This window comes from Piliocolobus tephrosceles, chromosome X (genome assembly GCF_002776525.5).
Source record: "Piliocolobus tephrosceles isolate RC106 chromosome X, ASM277652v3, whole genome shotgun sequence".
NCBI classification, from domain to species: domain Eukaryota; kingdom Metazoa; phylum Chordata; class Mammalia; order Primates; family Cercopithecidae; genus Piliocolobus; species Piliocolobus tephrosceles.
In genome coordinates, this window is record NC_045455.1 from 67,602,753 (window position 1) to 67,627,247 (window position 24,495).

A 24,495-nucleotide genomic window follows, 5' to 3' on the forward strand; every position below is an offset into this window, starting at 1 on the left:
GCATTAAATGTACATATAATGCAACACCACTCTACATCTGTATTCCTACAAATGTATGTGTACTACATACCCTGAAAATAGTTTTCAAAGTCTTAATATATTAGAACATGTTTTCATTTTTTTCATGGGATATTAATACTATACTACGATCAAGAAAACACTAGTTATACGCATCACATTAGCCAGCAAATGATTTTTAAAAGTAAAATGCAACATATAACCCAATGGTTAAGAACATGGGTTCAAATCCTGTCTCCACAATTTGTTCTATGATCTCTCCAAATTGACTTCTATGAGGCCTAACTTCCTCATGTATAACACTGAGATATTATCTACCTCATGGGTTTTTGTGACGATTAAGAGAATGAATGTAAAGTACTTGTCACAGTGTCTGGCACTGTTAAATATCATTTGTTGTAATGCTATTGATGATCTCTTAATGTATTAGAACTAGATTAAAGGAAATATGCATCCTTAGAAGAAGTAACTTTCAAATTACCATATTTGGCAAATAATTAGAGGCTTTTTTTCCTACTGCTAGTGAGAGCTCATTTTCCCATTGTAGACCTTTTTATTTTTTTCTGGAGACAGGGTCTTGCTTTGTTGTCCAGGCCTCTGATACAGTGTGTGATCACAGCTCACTGCATCCTTGACCTCCTGGGCTCAAGCAGACCTCCTACCCCAGCCTCCAGAGTAGTTGGACTATAGGTGCACACCACCATACCCAGCGAATTTTAAAATTTTTTTGTAAAGATGGGGTTTTGCCATGTTGCCCAGGCTGGTCTCAAACTCCTGTGCTCAAGCTGGCCTCCCACCTTGGTCTCCCAAAGTGCTGGGATTACATGCGTGGGCCACCATGCCCAGTCTTACTGTAGACTCTCGAACAGGTTTTAGATAGACAAATTAATACATAACAAGACTTCTTAACAAGTGTCCTTACATTCAGAAGCTTTTTGAAATGCTATGTTTTTCTACTCACATGTCTATGCAGCCCTCAGAGCAGTCACAGGAATCAGTAAACATGCTGGAAAAGTTGGTTAGATAGTATGTTCGAGGCCACACAGTCTTTCTGTACTTAAACTGTGGGAGCTTTCTACTGTCAATTTCATTACAGAAAGAAATGGGCACTGATTCCACTCCATTGCTAATATCCACATCAGAAACAACTTCTTTTTGCTTTGGGTAATTCCGAGCCAACTGAACATAGGTATTGAAAGAAAAGTTATCTGTAAATAAAAAGTCACACTCTGTCTCAAGCAGATAACGAAAAACTTCCTCCACGTTTCGTAGACTCCTTCCACAAGGGGTTTTATAACTCACATGGAGTGCTGAAGAATGAGAGTTTGTCTTTGCATGTCGTCTTTGGAAGTGACATTTGATTGGCAGCTGCAGAGGGTTTTCTCCCTTCAAGTTCAGTGGCATTTTCATCAGACAAGCACCAGAGCAGTCATGACTTTGGTAAGATAAATTCAAAGATGAGTCTTTTTCTCTAAAGTCTACAACTTTATCTTCAAGAGAGAGAATTTCCTTATTTTCCGTTCTGTTAAAATAAATAATTCATTAGCATCTCAGATTTATAGTTCAATTCATTTAAAAAAAACTATAATTATTTCCTATCTTCTTAGACAATATTAAAATAAGCCAGACTCTAAGATACACATTTTAAGATGTTCTGCAGCCATACAAACATTGTATCTATTTTTAAAACTTTTCTCAGAGATGGGGTCTTGCTATGTTGCCCAGGCTGGAGTGCAGTGGCCATTCACAGGTGTGATCACAGCACACAGCAGCCTTGAACTCTTGTCCCCAAGTGATCCTCCTGCCTCAGTTTCCCAAATAGCTGGTACAGGCATGCACCAGGTCTGCCTTATACCTGATTTCAGAATACTCCAGGAAGCTGTGATTACAGCTGTAACTTTCTGTTAGGTATTTCATAGCACCTAGCAAATTTAGAGTTGATTTAGAGCATGTAATCAATAAAGCACTGAAGAAGGTTATTTCTTCAGGCATGCTGGGATCAAGCTCTTTACATGCCAAAAACAAAGGCTGGCTGAAAACTTATTAATTCATTAAGAATCCTTTATACTGTTTGCCTTCAACAATAGTACCAACTGAATTCTTTCCATAATATGTGATCTACCTCGCAATCATATTGATACATCTGAAAAAATGGCAAACTGACAGGAGAAAATGGGGTGGTTATTAATCTAAAAAAAACGTCAGCAGGGTGTGATGGCTTACAACTGTAGTCCCAGCACTTTGAGAGGTCAAGGCGGAAGGATTGCTTGAGCTCAGGAGCTCAAGATCAGCCTGGGCAACACAGTGAAACCTCGTCCCTACAAAAAGTAAACAAAATTAGTCAAGTGTGGTGGTGCATGCCTGTAGTGCCAGCTACTTTGGGGGCTGAGGTGGGAGGACCGCTTGGACTTGGGAGGTTGAGGCTACAGTGAACCATGATCACACCATTGCACTCCAGCCTGGGTGACAGAGTGAGATTCTGTCTTTAAAAAAAAAAAAAAAAAAAAAAAATCTGTGAAAAGCTTCCATGTGTTTGGAAATCAGGTTTTAAACTTTCACAAATAATCTGAGTTTTGTTTTACATAGTATGTTCTATCTTTAGGTGTCTGTTACGTATTATAATACAGGTATTTTAGAGATGTGTTGTATTTGCTGTATGATATGGTTTGGCTGTGTTCCTACCCAAATCTCATCTTGAATTCCCACGTGTTGTGGGAGGGACCTGGTGGGAGGTAATTGAATCATGGGGACAGGTCTTTCCTGTGCTATTCTCGTGATAGTGAATAAGTCTCATGAGATCTGATGGTAAGTAACATAAGGAGGAGTTTCCCTGCACAAGCTCTTTGCCTGTCACCATCCATGTTAAGATGTGACTTGTTCTTGCTTGCCTTCTGCCATGAGTGTGAGGCCTCCCCAGCCACGTGGAACGTAAGTCCATTAAACCTCTTTCTTTTGTAAATTGCCCGGTGTTGGGTATGTCTTTATCAGCAGCGTGAAAACGGAGTAATACACTATATAAAGCAGTGCCATCCAAAAAAACTTTCTCCATTGATAGAAATGGTCTATACCTGTGCTGTCCAATATGGTAGCCAGTAGGCACATGTGGCTACTGAGCACTTTTAAATGTAGCTTGCATGACCAAAGAACTGAATTTTTACATTTTATCTAATTTTGATTAATTCAAATTTAAACAGCCACATGTAGCTAGTGGCTATCACATAGGACACGCAGATATGGAGCTTCCTCATCCTTTCTCCAACTGTATAGTAATCCTTTGTGTAAGTCCACAATTTAATTACCTAGTCTGCAATAATGGACTTTTTTCCATAACATGTAGTATAGGCTAGACCACAATAGTGGACTAGTTAACTTACACAGTTATCTTTTAGAACATATACAGTAAACTTATACAGTGATCTTTTAATAACTAATTTTATTGTAATAATCTTTAAGATTACTTATGAATTTTATTGTATGAATAACAATTTCATACATGTAAAGATATTGTTGCAGAACATATTCCCAGAAATGGGAGTGCTAGGTTACAAGGCAAATGGATTAGTTATTTCATTAATATTGCCACATTGTTCTCCATTGTGTCAGTTCCTTCAGCAATAAATAAGAATGTCTGTTTTCATAGTGTTTCATCAATCAGGTGGGTCTGGAAGCTTTTGGATTTCAGAGTCTAACAGGTGAAAGGATGTACTATAATTTATTTAGAATTTTTTTTTTTTTTTGAGAGACAGAGTTTCGCTTTATTGCCCAGGCTGGAGTGCAGTGGCATGACCTTGGCTCACTGCAACCTCTGTTTCCCAGGTTCAAGCGATTCTCATGCCTCAGCCTCCCAAGTAGCTGGGATTACAGGTATGTGTCACCAAGTCCAGCTAAGTTTTGTATTTTTAGCAGAGATGGGGTTTTACCATGTTGTTCAGGCTGGTCTCAAACTCCTGACCACAAGTGATCCACCCACCTTGGCCTCCCAAAGTGCTGGGATTACAGGTGTGAGCCACCACGCCAGCCCTATAAATCTTTTAATGTTGAAAATGTTTGTTTCCAATTTGTCTCTATGTTACTACTTTAATGAACATCCTCATATATAAATCCTTGACCAAATTCCTGATTATTATTTTAAAATACATTCCTTTAAGAGGAATTACTAGGTCAAGAGGAACATACATTTGAAACACTTATTTATAAAATTTCCAAATATAAATATGAGTATACTTTTCTCATAAAAAGAGGCTACAGTCAGGTGCAGTGGCCCATGCCTGCAATCTCAACATTTTTGGAGGCTGAAGTAGGAGGATCGCTTAAGCCCAGGAGTTCAAGACCAGCCTGGTCAACATGGAGAAATCCCATCTCTACTATAAATAGAAAAAAATTAGTGGGACGTGGTGGTGCACACCTGTAGTCCCAGCTACTCAGGAGGCTGAGGTAGGAGGACTGCCTGAGCCTGGGGAGGTCAAGGCTGTAGTGAGCCATGATGACTTCGTCACTCAAGAGCTCTGATGGGCCAGGCGCGGTGGCTCAAGCCTGTAATCCCAGCACTTTGGGAGGCCAAGACGGGCGGATCACGAGGTCAGGAGATCGAGACCATCCTGGCTAACACGGTGAAACCCCGTCTCTACTAAAAAATACAAAAACTAGCCGGGCGAGGTGGCGGGCGCCTGTAGTCCCAGCTACTCGGGAGGCTGAGGCAGGAGAATGGCGTAAACCTGGGAGGCGGAGCTTGCAGTGAGCTGAAATCCGGCCACTGCACTCCAGCCTGGGCAACAGAGCGAGACTCTGTCTCAAAAAAAAAAAAAGAGCTCTAATGGGGATGTACAAGATTAATGTTGTTCTTATGCCTGTTAACACAACATCCATTCTTCAGCCCATGGACAAAGGGGTAATTTTGACTTTCAAGTCTTATTATTTAAGAAATACACTTTATAAGGCCATTAAGCTGCCAGCCATAGTGATACCTCTGATGGGTCTGGGCAAAGTAAATAACCTTCTGGAAAGGATTCACCATGCTAGATAAAACTTGTGATTCATGGGAGGAGGTCAAAATATCAGCCTTAGCAGGAGTTTGGAAGAAGTGGATGCTAACCCTTATGAATGACTTTGAGGGGCATAAGACTTCAGTGGAGGAAGTAACTGCAGATGTGATACAAATAGCAAAAAACTAGAATGAGAAGTAGAACCTGAAGATCTGACTAAATTGTTGCAATCTCAGGATAAAACTTGAATGGATGAGGAGCTGCTTCTTATGGATGAGCAAAGAAAGTGGTTTCTTGAGATGGGATCTACTCATGAAGATGCTATGGACAATGTTGAAATGACAACAAAGGATTTATAATAGAACATTACATAAATTTAGTTGATAAAGCAGTGGCAGGCTTCGAAAGCACTGACTCCAATTTTGAAAGCTGTTCTATTGTGGGTAAAATGCTGTCAATGAAGAGCATCACATACTGCAGAGAACTCTTTCGTGAAAGAAAGAGTCCATCAATGTAGCAAACTTTATTGCTGTCTTATTTTAAGAAATTGTCATAGTCACTCCAACAGTCAGCAGCCACCACCCTCATTAGTCAGTGTAGGGTCCAGCCCTATGGGGCTTTGCGGGTGTTCTCCCTGTGTGCGGAGACGAGAGATAGCAAGAAATAAAGACACAAGACAAACAGATAAAGAGAAAACAGCTGGGCCCGGGGGACCACTACCACCAAGACACGGAGACCAGGAGTGGCCTCGAATGGCTGGGCGCGCTGATATTTACTGTATACAAGACAAGGGGGTAGGGTAAGGAGGGTGAGTCGTCCAAGTGATTGATAAGGTCAAGCAAGTCACATGATCATAGGACAGGGGTCCCTTCCCTTTCAGGTAGCCGAAGCAGAGACAGAAGGCAGCATATGTCAGCGTTTTCTTCTATGCACTTATTAGAAAGATCAAAGACTTTAAGAATTTCACTATTTTTTTTTCTATTGCTATCTTCTAAGAACTTCAAAGAGGAACCAGGAGTATGGGAGGAACATGAAAGTGAACAATGAGCATGACCACTGAAGCACAGCACCACAGGGAGGGGCTTAAGCCTCTGGATGACTGCGGGTAGGCCTGGATAATATCTAACCTCCCACAAGAAGCTGGTGGAGCAGAGTGTTCCCTGACCCCTCCAAGGAAAGGGAGACTCCCTTTCGTGGTCTGCTAAGTAATGGGTGCCTTCCCAGGCACTGGCTATTACCGCTTGACCAAGGAGCCCTCAAGCGGCCCTTATGCGGGCGTGACAGAGGGCTCAGCTCTTGCCTTCTTGGCGACTTCTCACAATGTCCCTTTAGCACCTGACCCTATACCCGCTGGTTATTCCTTAGTTATATCAGTAATACCACAAAGAGTAATATTAAAAGTTAATGATTAATTATGTCTATACTAATGATTGATAATGTTCATGATCATCTCTGTATCTAATTTGTATTATAACTATTCTTATTCTAACTATTTTCTTTATTATGCTGAAACAGTTTGTGCTTTCAGTCTCTTGCCTCGGCACCTGGGTAATCCTCTGCCCACAAGTCTGCAGCCATCAACATCAAGGCAAGACTCTTCACCAGCACAGAGATTAGGACTTGCTAAAGGCTCAGATTATTGTCAGTATTTTTTAGCAATAAAGTATTTATAAATTAAGGTATGTACACTGTGTTTCTAGACATAATGGTACTGCACACTTAATAAACTATAGTATAGTGTAAATGTAACTTTTACATGCACTGGGAAACCAAAACCTTTTTGTGACTTGTTCTATTGTGATATTTGTTTTATTGCAGTGGTCCAGAACCAAATCTGCAATTATCTCTTAGGTACATCTGTACACTATTGGTGGGAATGTAAATCAGTATGGACATTATGGAAACCAGTATGGAAGTTCTTCAAAAAATTAAAAATAGAGCAACCATATGATCCAACAATCCCATCACTGGATACATATCCAAAGGATATGAAGTCAGTATACCAAAAAGACAACTGCATTCCCATGTTTATTACAGTATTACAGTAGCCAATATATGGAATCAATATAAATGCCCATCTACAGATGAATAGATAAAAATGTGTATACACACACATATATACACATTCACACCAACAATGAATACTCAGCCATAAGAAAGAATGGAATATTGTCATTTGCGGTAACAATGGATGAACCTGGTAAATGGATGAACCTGAAGGACATTATGTTAAGTCAAATAAGCCAGGTACAGAAAGACAAACATGGCAGGATCTCACTCATATCTGGAATCTAAAAATGTGATTTCATAGTAGACAGTAGAAGGCTGATTATCTTCTGTCTACATAGTAGACAGAAGAGGGTAGGGGAGGGCAGGAAAGAATGGGGCACTGAGAGAGGTTAGTCTTGGTCAGTGTTACAGTTAGAGAGGAAGATTAGGCCAGGCACGGTCACTCAAGCCTGTAATCCCGGCAACTCAGGAGAAGGAGGTGGGAGGATTGCTTAAGCCTAGGAGTTCGAGACCAGCCCAGGCAATACGGCAAGCTCCTGTCTCTACAAAAAGTGAAAAAAAAAATAATAATAAGTCTGGCATGATGGCGTGTGCCTGTAGTCTTAGCTATTGGAAAGGCTGAGGTGGGAAGATTGTGACAGGAGTTCAAGATTACAGGGAGCTATGATCGTGCCACTGAACTCCAGCCTGGGTGACAGAGTGATACTCTATCTCTAAAAAAAATAAAAGATAAAAAGGAGACAGGAAGAATAAATTCTGGTCTTCTATTACATAGTAGGGAGACTATAGCAAATAACAGTGTGTTTTTTCCAAGATAGTTAGAAGAGTTTGAGTGCTGTCACTACCAAGAAATGATAAATGTTTATAGTGATAAGGTAATTATCCTGATTTGATCATACCATAATGTATACCTGCATTGAATGTTTGCCATAACTATGTACAATTTTGTGTCAATTATAAATTTAAAAAAAATTGATGATAGTGATTGCTCCTAGAAAGGTAGACAGGACAAAGAAACCTGTCATGCTGGGAAGTTGAATATAGTTCAAAGATACTATAATGTTTCATTTTCTTTTTTACAAAGAGACCAGGGCCAGGTACAGTGGCTCGTGCCTGTAATCCTAGCACTTTGGGAGGCTGAGGCAGGGGGAATGCCTGAGCTCAGGAGTTCAAGACCAGCTTGGGCAACATGGTGAAACCTCATCTCTACTAAAATACAGAAAATTAGACAGGCATGGTGGTGTGCACCTGTAGTCCCAGCTAGTCTGGAGGCTGATGCAGGAGAAGTGCTTGAACCCGGGAGGCAGAGGATGCAGTGAGCCGAGATCATACCACTGCATTCCAGCTTGGGTGACAGAACGAAGACTCCATCTCCAAAAAAATCAAAATAAAAGAGAGACTGGAAGTACACACAATGGAACGTTAATAGCTGTAAATTCTGGATGGCATGAGTTATATTCCTTTATATATACACTCTATCTTTTAAATTTCTTGAAAAGATAGTAAAAAATATTGGTGAGAACCCAGCGAAATGATTACTGTAAATCCATCACTATCCATGGACTACAATGTACTAATGCCTAATGCATTAAAAATGAGGGGGTAGGGGAAGGTAAGGTTATGCTTCCCTAAATAATTTCAATTTATCTAGTGCTTTTGAATAATATTGGAAAGGACATAACATAGTAAGAAATATATTCTATAACTCACCTTTTGTTTTTCTTTTCCATTTAATTTCTATCTTCTTTAGCCTAATCCAATTTAGTAATTATTTTTATTCCTTGATTTATTTCATTTCATTTTATTCTTTTTTTTTTTTTTTTTTTGAGACGGAGTCTCACTCTGTTACCTAAGCTGGAGTGCAGTGGCGTGATCTCGGCTCACTGCAACCTCCACCTCCCAGGTTTAAGTGATTCTCCTGCCTCAGCCTCCCAAGTAGCCAGGATTACAGATGCCCACCACCACAACCAGCTAATTTTTGTATTTTTAGTAGAGACAGGGTTTTACCATGTGGGCCAGGCTGGTCTCGAACTCCTGACCTCAAGTAACCCACCTTCCTTGGCCTCCCAAAGTGCTGGGATTACAGGTGTGAGCCACCATGCCTGGTCCTTGATTTATTTTAGTATCCGATATCTTCTTGTTTTTCAAAGGTGGTACCTGGAAACTACTTGTTCCCCATTATTAAGTGTCAAGTTCCTTCTTACCACTTTTTCTTATAAGGAATTATAGTATAATCTGAACTCCGGATATTCTATTTATTTGTCTATCTGAGATAAACCACCCTATTTTCTTTCATTCAGAATTCACTGTAATACATTCCTTAGGCTCTCATGGCCCTGTTCTTGGTTTTGATATAAGTTACTCACTCTCAAGTTACTTATACACTTAAGAGATTTATAGAGATAGTAAACTGTTCTGTTGTCCTTTTCAATTTGACTTAACCAAATAAATATGTTTCAAATTGGATTCTGCAGTATATTATTCTGTAAATGTCATTTGAGTTCCCCATTTCGCCTATGAATTTTTTTTTTTTTTTTTTTTTGGAGACAGGGTCTCACTCTGTCACCCAGACTGGAGTGTAGTGGTGCAATCTTGGTTCCCCACAACCTCTGCCTCCTGGGCTCATGCAATCCTCCCACCTCAGCCTCTAGAGTAGCTGGGACCATGGGCATGCATCACGACGCCCAGCTAATTTTTTGCATTTTTGGTAGAGATGGAGTCTCACCATGTTGCCCAGGCTGGCCTCAAACTCCTGAGCTCAAGCAATCTGCCTGCCTTGGCCTCCCAAAGTACTAGGATTACAAGCATGAGTCACTGCACCTGGCCTCAGGTATGAAATTTTTGGTTCTTGTTTTGCTCTTTGGAGGAAGGGGAACATTAAATATTAATGTAGATGACTCAAATTTTTCTTGGAATATGAAGGGATTAATTCAGGATATATGTGAGGGAGAAAGTATCTGGGTTATCTTTAGTTCTTAAATAACAACTAATATTTGAATAGTAGTTTAATGTCCTTTACATAATTTCCTCATATGACACAACAAATACAACTCCAAGTTAGCCACTACTTGGAGTTGTATTAGAACCACTTAGGACCAAAATTTGTAATAGTAAATATGCTGGTAAAACTTGTAATTTGGAATTTACATTTCAAGAAAGTCAAACTAGCTTAAAAGTATTCTTCTTATGACTAATAAATAAAAACTGGGAGATACAAGACTCTAGTTACTGAGCAATTAACACAGAGAAATATATGTTTTACATTTAAGAAGAGTTAGGGAGGAGTGGGAGGAGATGAGGAAAAAAACAGAAAAGAAGGAGAAAAACATAAAAATAAAACACTAGCATGAACCTTAGAAAAGATTTTTCTTATCTGTGCTTCATTTTACTAAATAGAAGAAAAAAACCCCCAACTTACAAGTCTTAAGTATAAAGTAACCTAATTTCATCCCAATTTTATGGAGAGGAGGGTTAACTTCATTTAGGTGTGAAGATACATTACCGGAAAAAAAAACCAGAAATAAACAAAACCAATTCTATGTACAGTATTGTAAATCTAGTTATTGATTAAAAGTGCTAGAGGTAAATACAGGATAAGGAATAACTAGTGAGAAGGAGAAGTCCACGGCTGTCTGGACCTGTTTGCCAGTCTCTCGGTAAGGATTTCTCAGTTTGCATTCGATTTGACAATTGTTCAGGGTGTCGTTAGTCACCCTGAACATCAAAGTGAAGCACGGCTTAGAGGCTGCCAACTGATTATCTAGCTTTTGGCAAGGCTAAAGTAAGAAGTCATTCTATCCTCTATGACCATTAAGGGGGCATATTTTAAAACAAGAATGTAAACTGTATTCATCTAAATACTGCAGTAGGTAAATTTGTTATTTTACTCAGTCTCTTCTTTGGTCATCCTCTTCTGAAAGGTATATTAATTTCAGTGTACTCAAAGACGTTGGGTCTTGTATACATACTAGGCTTTTTATACAGTCTCTTTCAAGAATTTAAATTAAGATATTTAAAAAAATGGTTGGGTGTGGTAGCTCACACCTGTAATCCCAGCACTGTGGGAGGCCGAGGCAGGAGGATTCATTGAGCCCAGGAGATCAAGACCAGCCTGGGCAACATGACTAGATCCTGTCTCTATTTAAAAAAAAAAAAAAAATTATATATATATATATATGTCTCATGAGGTAACATTTGCACTAGAAGGTTAGAGTTCAGCTGGAGCAGCTATGTTTGGTCATGTGGGAAGAGAAGAAACCTACTGGTAACAGATATAAGTAGAGTTGAGACTGTGTCAACCCTGACCTCAGGTACTGACTTTTGAGTTCCTATTTTAGTGTTCACATGGCCTGCTGTGTTACATTTTCTGTTCTTCAAGACCTATTTTACTTACATATATGTGTGTATGTATGTCTAGGTACTTGTGTGTGCATGTTTTTTTTTTTTAACAATCTTTTGGGTTTGTGTGCATGTCATGTAAAAAGCCACATAAATGGCTTAAATTTACACCTGTGTCTTTAAGTAGTGGTGCAAGCCCAATGTCACCCAGTATGCTAACCACAGCTGCATGCCTCGTACACTTCTAGTAAAGTCCACTACTTAAGCTAGCTTGAATAGGTGTGTACTCCTGACAAACCAAAGTTTACACTTGACCAAAAAAAAAAAAAAAAAAAAAAAAGAAGAAATTCAGACTTCTAAAATCACAAAAGTATAAAAAGGATATCTTTTTAATTATTTTTTTTAATTTTTACATTTACCTATGTCATAACTCACTTATATGGAGTAGAAATTCAGTTCAACTCAAAAATAAAATACTGACTGGGTATGGTGGGGTGGCTCATGCCTGTAATCCCAGCACTTTGGGAAGCTGAGGAGGGAGGATTGCTTGAGACCAGGAGTTCGCGACCTGCCTGGGCAACACAGCGAGATCACATCGCTACCAAAAAAAAAAAAAAAAAAAAGTTAAAAATTAGCCAGGTGTGGTGGTATGCACCTGTAGTCCCAGCTACTTGAGAGTCTGAGGTGGAAGGATCGCTTGAGCTTGGGGGTCAAGGCTACAGTGAGTTGTGACTATGTGCCACTGCAGTCCACTCAGCGAGACAGAGTGAGACCCTGCTGTCTCAAAAAAAAAAAAAAAGAAAAGAAAGAAAAGGAAAAACCTCACAAAAAACTGAAGCCTGTGTCTTATTAGACCCAAGATTTCATCCTGGGGTTTGCCATTGATAGTTTGTATAATCTTTTTTGTGAAATAGGGTCTCACTTTGTCACCCAAGCTAGAGTGTGGAGGCATGATCATGGCTCACTGCAGACTTGACCTTCCGGACTTAGGTGATACACCTCAGCCTCCCAAGTAGCTGGGACCACAGGCATGTGCCACTACTCCCAGCTAATTTTTGTTATTTTTTTGTAGAGATGGGGTTTTTCCATGTTGCCCAGGCTAGTCTTGAATTTTTGGGCTCAAGTGGTCCTCCTGCCTCAGCCTTCCTAAGTGCTGGGATTACTGGTATGAGCCACCATGCTCAGCCTAATCTCGAGCAGTTTAGCCGGGGCTGAGAATCCCTGGCTTAAGTTATTGACCATTTAGTTTACCAGGCAGCCTATGTGACCACTGGCCTGCTAAGAGGGTTTAAGTACTGAAAGTAAAATAAGTAATAAACTTCCGGCCTGCAGAGGAAATATAAAAGGAATTATTTAAACATAATTCCAGTCAAAAATGAAATGCTTCCTTGGAATTCTTAACAGCAAAGGAAGAAAATCCTAAGCCTAATAAGACATGTTCCTTCATCTGAAAGGATCTCAGAAAGCTCAACTCAAAGTTAGGTATAATCTCAAAAAAACAAAAGCCTCTGAGTGTCAATACAGTACAAGAGAGATGGGAGATTCTTAAGGAAATGAAATTCTGACAGTTAATTACGAATATGAAACATTGGTATGAACCGGTAAGAAAAGTATCACAAAGCCTAGTAAGAACCGAGGTTTCCAAAAATGCTAATAAAATAACAACAACAACAACAACAACAACAAAAAACAACTAAAGTGCTTAGAACAAGAAAATAATCTGTTAGGAGAAAGATAAGGTTAACTGATAACAAAAAGAAGAAAGAGTTTCTCAAAAACAATTCTGCCTTTGTCTTTTCCATCTGTAAGTATGGCTCTCAAGTTGGAAACAATAAAAAAAAAAAAAAGAAACTGAAGTCTGTGACAGTTAAAGAGAGGGTACTAGAACTCAAGTTTATTTAAGCATATAGAAGACTCTACAAATACGGAAAAATTAAAAATAAAACAGTACTGCCCTGATTTTTTCTGTGACCACTTATCCTCAAGTTCTCACTGCCCTGATTTTTAAAAAGGGAAGGAGGACAGGCTACAGAAAATATAGAAAGGTTAGCTTAACATTGGTCTCTTAAAAATTTCCAGAAGAAGGCATCAAGTGTGTGACTTCTAAATATTTGGAGTTTAAAAGGCCAAGACTAGGTGCTGAGTCAACAAGTAGGTGAGAAAAATCCCAATTAACTGAATTTTCTTTTTCGACAAAGTTTTCAATAACTATGGATAATGTCTGGCAATGCCACAGAATGCTATGGCAGTGAACCTTGATTGTTCATGACCACCTTGTAAGTGACAAGTGTAGGCGGGACAACTGTAGAAGTAAATTCACAGTTGCTTAAAGAGTTCTTTCTGAAGTGTAATAGAAACAGTGTCTAGTAGTGAGCCAACCACAAGGTTTTTATCTTTGGTCATGTCCTGGTCAATATTGTTTTCGGTGACCATAATGAATATTAGAAAGCTTATTTATTTGTACAAGATGATAAGCTGAAAGGGACAAAAAATATTCCAAAATTCAAAAAGATTCTCGTAAGCTGGTATAATGAACTTAAACCACAAAATGATACTTCACAGGAATAAACCACTCCTGCATTTACGTTTAAAATATAATGTCTAAATATATAGATAACTGTTTGGTAGAGAGCTTGTTTGGTGGTAATTTGCATGAAAAAGAACTTCATATTTTAGTGATTTAGACTCAGTGAATTTGTTCTTAAAAACTTATGAAATTTTACACTGTATATTCAAAGGTCAGAATTTCTAAGAAAAAAACTGTTTTGTGAGCTACTGAAATGGCCAATTAAGGAGCTAAAGTGTAAACTTAACTTTAGAGCATTTTAAAATAATTTTATGGGCCTTTTGAGACCCACTCAAACTGCAATGACATCTCTAGTATTTGTAAATCCAAATCATAAGAAACAGTGTCTATCTACAACTCTCACAGACATGAAATCAAAAAAAGAATTATATATTGAAGTTTTTTTTGGTCAATTTAATATTGAGCTGAAAGAACAAATGAAATTAGGGTAACAAAGAAGTTTCTTTCTAAAGATACTTTTTTTGTGTTTTGAAACTATGTTCTTTACTCTACAGAACTTTCAGAAACTTCTCTGTAATTAGTACTTGAAGGGTTAGGCCCAGGTATTATCTACTAAAAATAAAGACTACGTGTCAGAGTATCAGATTCACTCTTCTGCAATTCTCCTTTATGCCAAAGAATCTTTACTGAAAGTAATGATAAAATGGAAAGGGAAGGTCAGAAAAATTTAGTCTATTCATAAGCTTATAGAATATAGACCCATAGTCTATACATAAACTTTTTGACACTACTTCAGAGCTGTTATGCATTGTGAAAACTCAACTGATACTAAAAGAAACACTTTGACATTTTTAAATTCTCCAGTATAATCTAAGCACTAAAACAAAAAACAAAACAAAACAAAAAAAACACACTACTTGGTAGATTTCAGTGTATTAATAAATTACACAAAGACATCTTAAGCTAAACTTTATAAAAAGACTTAACTAGGAGTATTAAATAACCTTTTCAGAGACTCATGAAATTCTATCCTACATAAAATACTAAAATATACAACTTTTAAAGCTTTAATGGGAATTTTTTTTTTTTATATCTCATCTATTCTAACGTCAAGTGATTTATAAAGAAGAAATCTGTAGGAGCAAAAGCATCAATAACAAATAATTTATATACATACAGAAATGTACAGTCTTCTGGAAAGGAGTTTCCATATGATGTAGAGGGAAATGCATTGGATTTGTTTTCCTGTTCCTTCTGAGTCACAGGCATATGAACTATACAAAAAAATACAAATGTGAGCAACAAATATACCAAGTTAAAAACCATTTGCTATAAGTATCCAAGTAATATGTTCATTGACTAGAGTATGCCCATATGGATCCCTAAAATTTGCAAACATAATAAGGTTTCAAGATTGAGGCAAAAGATTAAATGTCAATATTTTCAAAAATATTAATAAAATAGGATAAAACACTGAGGACAGAAAACATTTCTACTGTAGAAACTCTAGTTTGGCCTGAACTTGATTTGAAGCTTAACCAATCTTTAAGGTGGACATTGAGTATCCCTGCTTCTGCATGCATTTTTATAGAGAAATCACATAATTCTTAAAGGCTCTATAAAAGTCAGAAAATGAAAAATTTATGTACCTTTTGTTTTCCTATTGCTCTACAACCACTTTGGGGAGGGGATGAAGTATCTGGGTATCTCTTTTGATCTAGTTTTCACATTTCTTCTTTTTTTTGAGACAGAGTCGCATTCACTCTGTTACCCAGGGTGGAAGGCAGTGGTGTGATCTCGGCTTACTGCACCCTTCACCTCCTAGGTTCAAATGATTCTCCTGCTTCAGCCTCTCCAGTAGTTGGCATTACAGGCGTGCAAAACCACGCCCAGCTAATTTTTGTAGTTTTAGTAGAGACAGGGTTTTATCATGTTGGTCAGGCTGATCTTGAACTCCTGTCCTCAAGTGATCTGCCCACCTGAGCCTCCCAAAGGGCTGGGATTACAGGCATGAGCCACTGTGCCTGGCCCAGTATATTTATTTTCTAATAAAAAAATTATAACTTACTTTCCCCCTCAAAAAAAGTTTAATAAAAGGATATTCTATTTCAAGGTTGCTCCGTGGCTAACTGAAAAATATCTGTCTTTAATTTTCCAAGTAAAGAAAGGTTTAAAATCTGATAGCTGAGCCAAGCACAAGGTTCATGCCTGTAATCCCAGCACTTTCGAAGGATGAAGTGGGAGGATTACTTGAGGCCAGGAGTTCAAGGGCCCCCTGAGCAACAGAACAAGGCCCTGTCTCTACAAGAAAAAAAAAAAAAAAAAAGTTAGCCAGGCGTAGTGGCGCATGCCCGCAGTTCTAGCTATTTGGGAACTGAGGTGGGAACACTGCTTAAGCCCAGGAGTTGTAGGCTGCAGTGAGCTATACTTGCACCACTGTACTCCAGCCTGAGCGACAGAGAAAGACCCTATCTCTAAAATGAATGAATAAATAAAAATTTGATAGTTGAAGAGAGCTATGTAAAAATAAAATAAAAATTTAGGACCTTCCAAATTTATTACGCCAAAGGGAAAAGTTAAGCCCTGAAAGATGACTCATGTAACATGATTATTTTTTTCTTTGGTGTATGATCATTGCTTTCTGACTTCTGTGTTGAGATGTTACACATTAACTAGATTCCCTATTCTTTTTTTTTTTTTAAAGACACAAGGTCTTGCTCTGTCACCCAAGCTGGAGTACATTGATGTGATCATGGGCAACTCCACACCCGACTAATTTTTAAAATTGTTTTGTAGAGGTAGAATCTCACTATGTTGCCCGGCTGGTCTTGAACTCCTGGACTCAAGTGATCCTGCCACCTCAGCCTTCCAAAGTTCTGGGATTACAAGCCTGAGACATCATGCCTGGCTAAGACTCCCTATTCTTTATTCAAACTTAGTCTAAATGATATGGAGAAAGAGACCCTTGTGACTGTTACCTGTTTACAACAGAATGTTGGACAATCTGCTTAGAGTGTAACCAAAAGTAGCCAATCAAATATCTGTATGTTACCCTTTGCACAAAAATGCTGTAATCCTGTTCAACACCTCTGTTTTGCCTATATAAATAATCCTCATTTCTCCCCACACCAGAAGCATTTATCACCATTCTTTGGTATAGCACCAGTCCTCGGATGGCTACCCTTATGCTTTGCACCTGAATAAACTCTCTCAAAATTAGATTCTGGGCTGGGCACAGTGGTTCACACCTGTAATCTCAGCACTTTGGGAGGCTGAGGAGGGCGGATCACCTGAGGTCAGGAGTTCGAGACCAGCCTGGCCAACATGGTGAAACTCTGTCTCCACTAAAAATACAAAAATTAGCCTGGCATGGTGACAGCCACCTGTAATCCCAGCTACTCAGGAGGCTGAGGCAGGAGAATGGCTTGAACCCGGGAGTCGAAGGTTGCAGTGAGCCAAGATTGCGCCACTGCACTCCAGCCTGGAGGACAAGAGCAAGACTTCATCTCAAAAAAAAAAAAAAAAATTCAGATTCTGACCCTTGTGATTATTTTAGGTTCACAGCTATAACTGATTAGAAATTAATTTTACGAATTAAGAGTTTGACTTTTCCTCCAGCTAATTTATTTGCATAAGTTATATAAACCTACATTAACAAATATGAGCAAAATAAATGTATATAAGCATAGTTGGAAATAGGATTTACTCAAAAACATGGAGATTTAGTCATTAGATAAAAGAGGAAAGGGAAATAATTTCTCTCAAGAAAACACTATCCAATCCTTCATATGGAGACAGAGGAAATATTGAGAGTTACACATCATCAAGAAAAACAAACGTAATTAGCAGTTTGATGACAGCCTGGGGAGTCTAGGTTGGATCCAGGACAGCTTGTTTTGACCTCAACACAAAGTTCTTTTGTTTCTCTCATTCTCAACATTCTTTTTAAAATAAATGCTAGCATTAAACCTTTTTTTTTTTTTTTTTTTTTTTTTTTTAAAGACAGGGTCTCACTCTCTTGCCTAGGCTGGAAGGCTGGAGTGCAGTAGTGTGATCCCAGCTCACTGCAGATTTGATTTCCTGGGCTCAAGCGATCCTCCCATCACAGCCTCTTGAGTACCTGGGACCACAGACACATACCACCACAGCCAGCTAATTTTTTTTTTTTATTATCTGTAGAGATGAGGTCTCATTGTGTTTCCCAGGTTGGTCTCAAACTCCTGGGCTAAAGTGATCCTCCCACCTCGGCCTCCTAAAGTGCTTGGATTACAGGCCTGAGCCACTGCATCCAGCCTACATGAAACTTTATTACCAAAGGTTTTCAATCCTTACATTTGCCAACAATGTCAATTACATAACTCTCCCCAACTGTTTACTTAAAAACACTTCACCACTAGCAAATAAATACACTTTTATCTTGATGCATTTGTTACATTTCAGAGGGACAAACTATATAAAAATACGAAATTATAATATTCAGCATTTCTATTGATAAAATTATTTCCTTAAAAGACCCCAAACAAAAACCAACTGATTTTTTGTGGAAAAAAGTTTCTTCAGAATGAAAAGAAATCTTTAGAATTAGTTGTTATCATTTTTCTTGGTAACAAGTGAGGTTAAAAGCCTCTCCCCTGCAAAACTAAATATAATCCATTAAAGATTGTCCAGATGAGATATAGCAGCATAAAAATTATTTTGAATTGAAGACATCTGAGAATGAACAAATATAGGAAAAGGCTTTCTCTGGAGTTCCCTTATCTGTCTAAAAATAGATCCTCCCAAAAAGGAACTCAATTGTCATAAATCCCCTCCCAGAAGTTTCATCAACCAGGAATGATTTCATCTTATCAGGGAGAACAGAGGCAGTCAGTACTATACTCAGACACTCTTACAAATCTCCCACTTATTCTTGTAGGGCCCATTTATCTTTGAAGTCATGTGTTCTTCCAGAAGTGCTCCTCTGCCCCTCCCTTTCACCTATTAGGGTGGTATAATGTGCTCTCAAATCTCACCAGTGCTTTGGGTATTCACTTCTTTCTGTGATGCTCCTGTGAGGCAGGAAATTAAAGAAAGAAAGAAAAATAAAATTAAAAAGAGAAATAAGCTTTCCCGTTTTAGGATGACTTATCCCAGAGGCAGCAACAGGCACAGCCCAGACCCAGAAAAGGTCTTGATAATACTATCTAAGAAGCCAGGACACAAAGAAAGTGCTCTGGGACTCTTCCAGCACTCCCTCAACATAGGGAGGAGAAAAACAAATTTTCCCTTCTCTTATGGTATGAGTGTATAGATTCCTGTTCTCTGTAACTAGTAACTTCAAGTATTCTGTTTTATCTAAACAGTAGAGTGAAGGTCATGAGCTGTCTGAGCAGGCCTGAGTTACGGCCAACTGGGCACCACAGTGAAGGTCATGGAATAAGCTGTGCTAGGCACTACAGAAAAACCTAGATAACAGACATCTGGGCTGCAGAGCAATGGTCATGTGTAATCCTGAGTCACGAACCTGTCACAATTTGATTAACTATCTTTGTTCTGCCTCTGTATCATTGCTTTCATGCCACTACGCTTAATGCCACTGTAAGCTTGTTTCTGGCTAGCCCACTCCCTTGTGTGTAAAAGTCAAGTGCTGTCTTTGTTCTGGGCCTGGTTTTTGGATGTTAAGTCTGCTGGGTCTGAGTGCACTCAATAAAGATCCTCCTGTATTCACCCTAAGATCTCTCTGGTCCTCCTAATTCCCACATATAAAACTAAAAGTTGGCCAGGCGCAGTAGCTCATGCCTGTAATTCCAACACTTTGGGAGGCCAATGCAAGCAGTTTGCCTGAGCTCAGGAGTTTGCAACCAGTCTAGGCAACATGGTGAAACCCTGTCTCTACTAAAACACACAAAAAAATTAGCCGGCTGTGGTGGCATGAGCCTGTAGTCCCAGCTACTCGGGAGGCTGAGGAAGGAGAATTGCTTGAACCTAGGAGGTGGTGGCTGCAGTGAGCCGAGATACCACCACTGTACTCCAGCCTGGGTGAGAGAGCGAGACTTTGTCTCAAAAAAAGAAAAAAAAATTAACACATTTGTTTATGTCTCTTCTCCTGTTAATCTGTCTTCTATCTTTTGTTACAGCCCTTATCCCCCAGCCACTGAGATAAAATTTTTCCTCCCCTACAATTCTGAGTGTTACTGAAGGATACTGTGAAAGGAAGACTGTTTTCTTCAAGAAACTACTCTTCCAAAGCTATACTATAGCTACTGAAATTGAGGATACCTTTGAATACCAAATGGTTTACTTAAAATAGACTGGTGATGCTAGACTATATTTTCTGAGATTTAAAAGCCTTAAGACTCCAAATTATAAAAGACAAAAATCATTAAAATTTATTGACAACATCTAACAGCATTAACATAAACCTAGTAAACATTGTACTTCCTCAAAACTTCAGCAAATGTGTGATAGACTAAGATTTATGGAATGGTGATTGATCCTGTTAAAATAACTTCTCAGTTTTTGTTTTTACAGTCTTAGTACATGTAACATCATAAGAAATATATATTTGGTTTCTGCCCTGGCTCCTGACATAATTCCTAAAACCCTTCTAATTTCAAGTAACAGGTGTGAGAGGAGCATCTTCTGTTATAATATTTGTCTTAGTCCCCAGGTCCTGACATAAGAACTTCTGAGACCCTTGGAATCTCCAGTAGTGGTAAGAGTGTCTTTTGTATGCTAATGACTATTGAGAGGTGAGGTGTCCCTAGACAGCTTCAGAATGGGGGCTGATTGTCAGAAAGACCAAGGCACTTCTGACAAAGGCATGGTTAAAGAGTTGGCACTTTCACCCCTACCCTTTCCACCCCCATATCCAGGGAAGAGAAAGAGGCAGATTAAGCAAATCACCAATGGGCTGATGACTGAGTCATGCCTATGTAATGAGACCTCCACAAAACCCCTGAACAACAGGGTTCAGAGAGCTTTCAGACTGGTGAATGCATCCACATACTGGGAGGGTGGTACACCCCAAAACTCCACAGGGACAGAAGCTCCTGTTCTCAGGCTCTTCCAGACTTTGCCCTGTGTACCTTTTCACCTGGCTATTCATTTGTATCCTTTACAATATCATTTAAAATAAACTGGTAATTGTAAGTGCTTCTGTGAGTTCTATAAGCCATTACAGCCAATCATGGAATCTGAGGAGGGGGTTGTGGGAACCTCTGATTTGTAGCCAAGTCAGTCAGAAGTACAGGAGGCCCAGGGATTGTGACCAGTGTCTGAAGTGGGAGCAAGTTGGTGGCAATGAGCCCTTAATCTGTGGGATCTGTGCTAACGCTGGGTAGCACTTAGTGTCAGAACTGAATTAAATTTTAGAACACAACATCCATTGGTGTCCACAGAATACTGGAGAATTGCACGGCATGGAAAACCCACATTTGGTGTCAGAAGTTTTGAGAGAAGAGAAACAGTTTTTCTTTAGTATATTATCTTTGATCCTTCTAAGCTGATTTAGAGCTTGGAAGTCTGATGGTCTAAAAGCAATCTAGAAATAAAAGATTTACCCACCATCTTATCTATACAAGAATGTATCTTTCAAGTATTGTTCTTCACAGAAAGCAGATATATAGTGTTTTAAAGTTACAATTATATTTGCCCTCTTTAAAAGAGAAATTTTTCCCCCCCAAAGAAGACAAATATTTAATTCTTTCCCTAGGATGCTTAGTTGGATGTGCATTTACTGTCTCTAGATGGGTAGGACTTTTCATTTAACAGAGGAAACTGTGATTTATGTAACTTAGAAATGTGGATGTTAGATTTTATTTTAAATTATCTTTAATTAGCCCGACCAATTACGGCTATCCTGCTTCATGGCAAGAAAATATCAGAGAATACTCTACATTGGGAATAGAGATGTACATACCCTTTACTGATGTTGAACTGTTAATTATAGTTGCTTCATTCACTAGAATCATTGCTTGGATGTATTCTGTTAAAGACAGAAAAACAGCATCACCATTACCTTTATTCATGGTGCCAGCTACTGTGCTGAACAATTTACATGTTTTATCTCATTTAATCTTCACTACTCCTTGAGAGGTTAATAGTACTATCTGCATTAGAGACAAAAGAAACTGAGGCTCAGAGGTTAAGCTATTTATTCCAGGACATTCAGCTAGGAAGTAGTACAACTGGATTAGAATCTAGATTTATCTGACTCATGGAGGATTGAGAAGGAACATTAAAATGAAAAACAGTGCCAATTTTTTTTGATAAACACATAATAATAATGTCATAAGAACACCCAGAAAGTATTAAAAATAATCTGGAGAAAAATTTGCTTCGAAACCATATGTCCTGATGGATTGAGGAGGATTCCGTCTTAAAGTCTTACGTTCTATAACCAACCAGGGTTGACAACAAACAAATAGAAAAAATAAAAACTTGGATGACTGAACTAACTGCCTATGTAGAACACAAATTTTGCTTTCAGAAGACTGGTAGAGTAAGTTCTGTTTAAAGCAGGCAAAATAAAGTTATATGTACTTTTACACATACATATGAAAAAACTAGTTGTCTCTGAACGTGGAATAATTTTTCCTTGTTATATTTTTCTGTAAGTGTCAAATGTTACGTTACTTTTGCAACATTCCCCTAAAAAAAAGATAAACGAGGGAAAAAGTAGTTTGAGATAAAAAGAAATTCAGTAGGTATTATTCAAAAGTAATTATATCCACCTACTTTTACAAACAGCAATATTGGAAATAGAATGACACTATACTGCCAGAGAGAAATATTTAGTATTAAACATATTCAAACTTTTTATTGCTTCATACCTTTATTGGTGGCAGACCCATCTTTGATCTTTTGTTTCAGTGACTGCAGCACATTTTGTACCTGTTCAAAAATGAAGTCCACTTTTCCATCATCTTCTAACTCCATCCAGAAAGTTTTTGCATCGCCTAAAATTAAAATAAGTGACTAGCCTAAGAGCTAATAGAAAAATACTGTAATTTATCTAAGGAACATGTTATAGAACAATCTACTTGGTTTCTAAATAAGATCAAGACTCATCTGGTCTATCATTTTCCTTGAGGAAAATATTTTAGTAATGTTTCCTTACAAAGAGCTAGAAACAATATGATCTAAGTATCTCACCCATTTCTGTTAATTTTTAAAATATATATTAAAAACTTTAGTGACACTTTCTTGACTAGAAAACAGAAGAAAGACTTCACTGGAGAGTGGTTGTGGGGTATATGTATAGATTATACATACACTTTTAAAAGTCTTAGGGATATAATCTCCACTGAGTGTTGTTTCAGAATGAGACAACTCAATGGCTGCTGAAATAACTAAATGTCCAACAATATTGCTTTTAAAAAAAGTCTTCTATATGTTTAATTGCATGAAGCAAATTAATGTTTAAAGTTTTACAGAGAAAGTTACATAAATGAGCCAACATTTCTGATGCCCAGTAAGCTAATACTTTGAAATTTTCCTAAAGAAACAATCCTTTCAAAATTGAAAACATAAGAAAAACAATTATAAGTAGGCAAAAGCTAAATCTCACATCATGTTTAAAAGTAACAAAAATACCTAAAATGCTAAGCATAATTCATTTATACAATGTTACAATGTATAAAATTATTTAAAATTAACTAATAGGGCCTTAAGCAAAGGAGAGACATAGTAATAATTACATTTTAGAAAGGTCACTGGAGTAGGTACAGGGAGGATTAATGAGTAGACAGTCCAGATGGCTTACAAAAAATACATTTTCCTTAACACAAGTTAAACCCAGAACCTCCAAGTTTGGCAAAGAAGGGAGAATTTGCATAAGGGGCTTAGGTATCAAAGTCTCAATTTCTGCTGGGAAAGTCACCTTTCCAAAGGGGACTTCTGACTAATTAGTGCTGCTGCCAACACAGCGGCCTCTGGAGGGGTGTTGTTTTCCTACTAATACTCTGGCCTGATGTATACTACGTAAGACTAAGCTTACTTTTAATTCCCCATAGCACAGCTCAAACAAGATTTCAAGATTTTAAACAAGAGCAATGTGAGAGGACAAAATGGATGAGAACTGGTGCTTAAAAGGCAGATAGGGGCATGACATCAAAGGCCTTATGTGCCATGCTAAGCAACTTTTATATGGAAAGCTACCCAAGAGGTGTAAGGATCTTATGATGTGATTAGTTATGTTTTCCAGAAAGATCACTCAGGTAGCAGTGGGAGAAGTCACGCATGATTTCCACTTTCTGCCTCAGGCAATCATATGGACAATAATGCTATTCATTAAGGTATGAATAAAGGTAGAGGGACAGGTGGCAAATTCAAGCAGTAAGAGGCTCTCTGAACAAACTGGATGCATAGGCTCTAGAGTAAGATCTGGTTCAGAAATACGAATTGGAGTCATTAACATACGAATACTTGCTGATGCCATAGAGTAGACGTAATTCCATAGGAAGAACATACAGAATAAGAAGGGTCTTATGTAGAACGTCAACAATACAAGGAAAAGGAACTATAGAGACTGAGGTGCGTGGAAGAGAAACCCAGGAGAGCAGTATCTCAGAAGCCAAGGAAAGAAGAAGAGTGGTGATTAACAACCTAGGCTTTGGAGTTCAAACGTAGTTGGGTCTG

General features: G+C 38.3%; 1 protein-coding gene across 5 annotated transcripts in view; it reads right to left on the minus strand.

Annotated features, from left to right (window-relative positions):
• Positions 1 to 24,495, minus strand: part of SETDB2 (SET domain bifurcated histone lysine methyltransferase 2) — a 53,759-nt gene that overhangs the window by 17,601 nt on the left and 11,663 nt on the right. For 3 of the 5 annotated variants that reach the window (XM_023187402.1, XM_023187399.1, XM_023187400.1), the window contains 5 exons: positions 22,689 to 22,814; positions 21,776 to 21,841; positions 18,888 to 18,923; positions 15,053 to 15,149; positions 980 to 1,540 (listed from right to left, as the gene is read on the minus strand). In XM_023187402.1, coding sequence (XP_023043170.1) covers positions 980 to 1,540; positions 15,053 to 15,149; positions 18,888 to 18,923; positions 21,776 to 21,841; positions 22,689 to 22,814 — 886 coding nt within the window. The remainder of the gene's footprint in view (positions 1 to 979; positions 1,541 to 15,052; positions 15,150 to 18,887; positions 18,924 to 21,775; positions 21,842 to 22,688; positions 22,815 to 24,495) is intronic. The other 2 variants (XM_023187403.1, XM_023187401.1) reach the window with 2 other exon arrangements.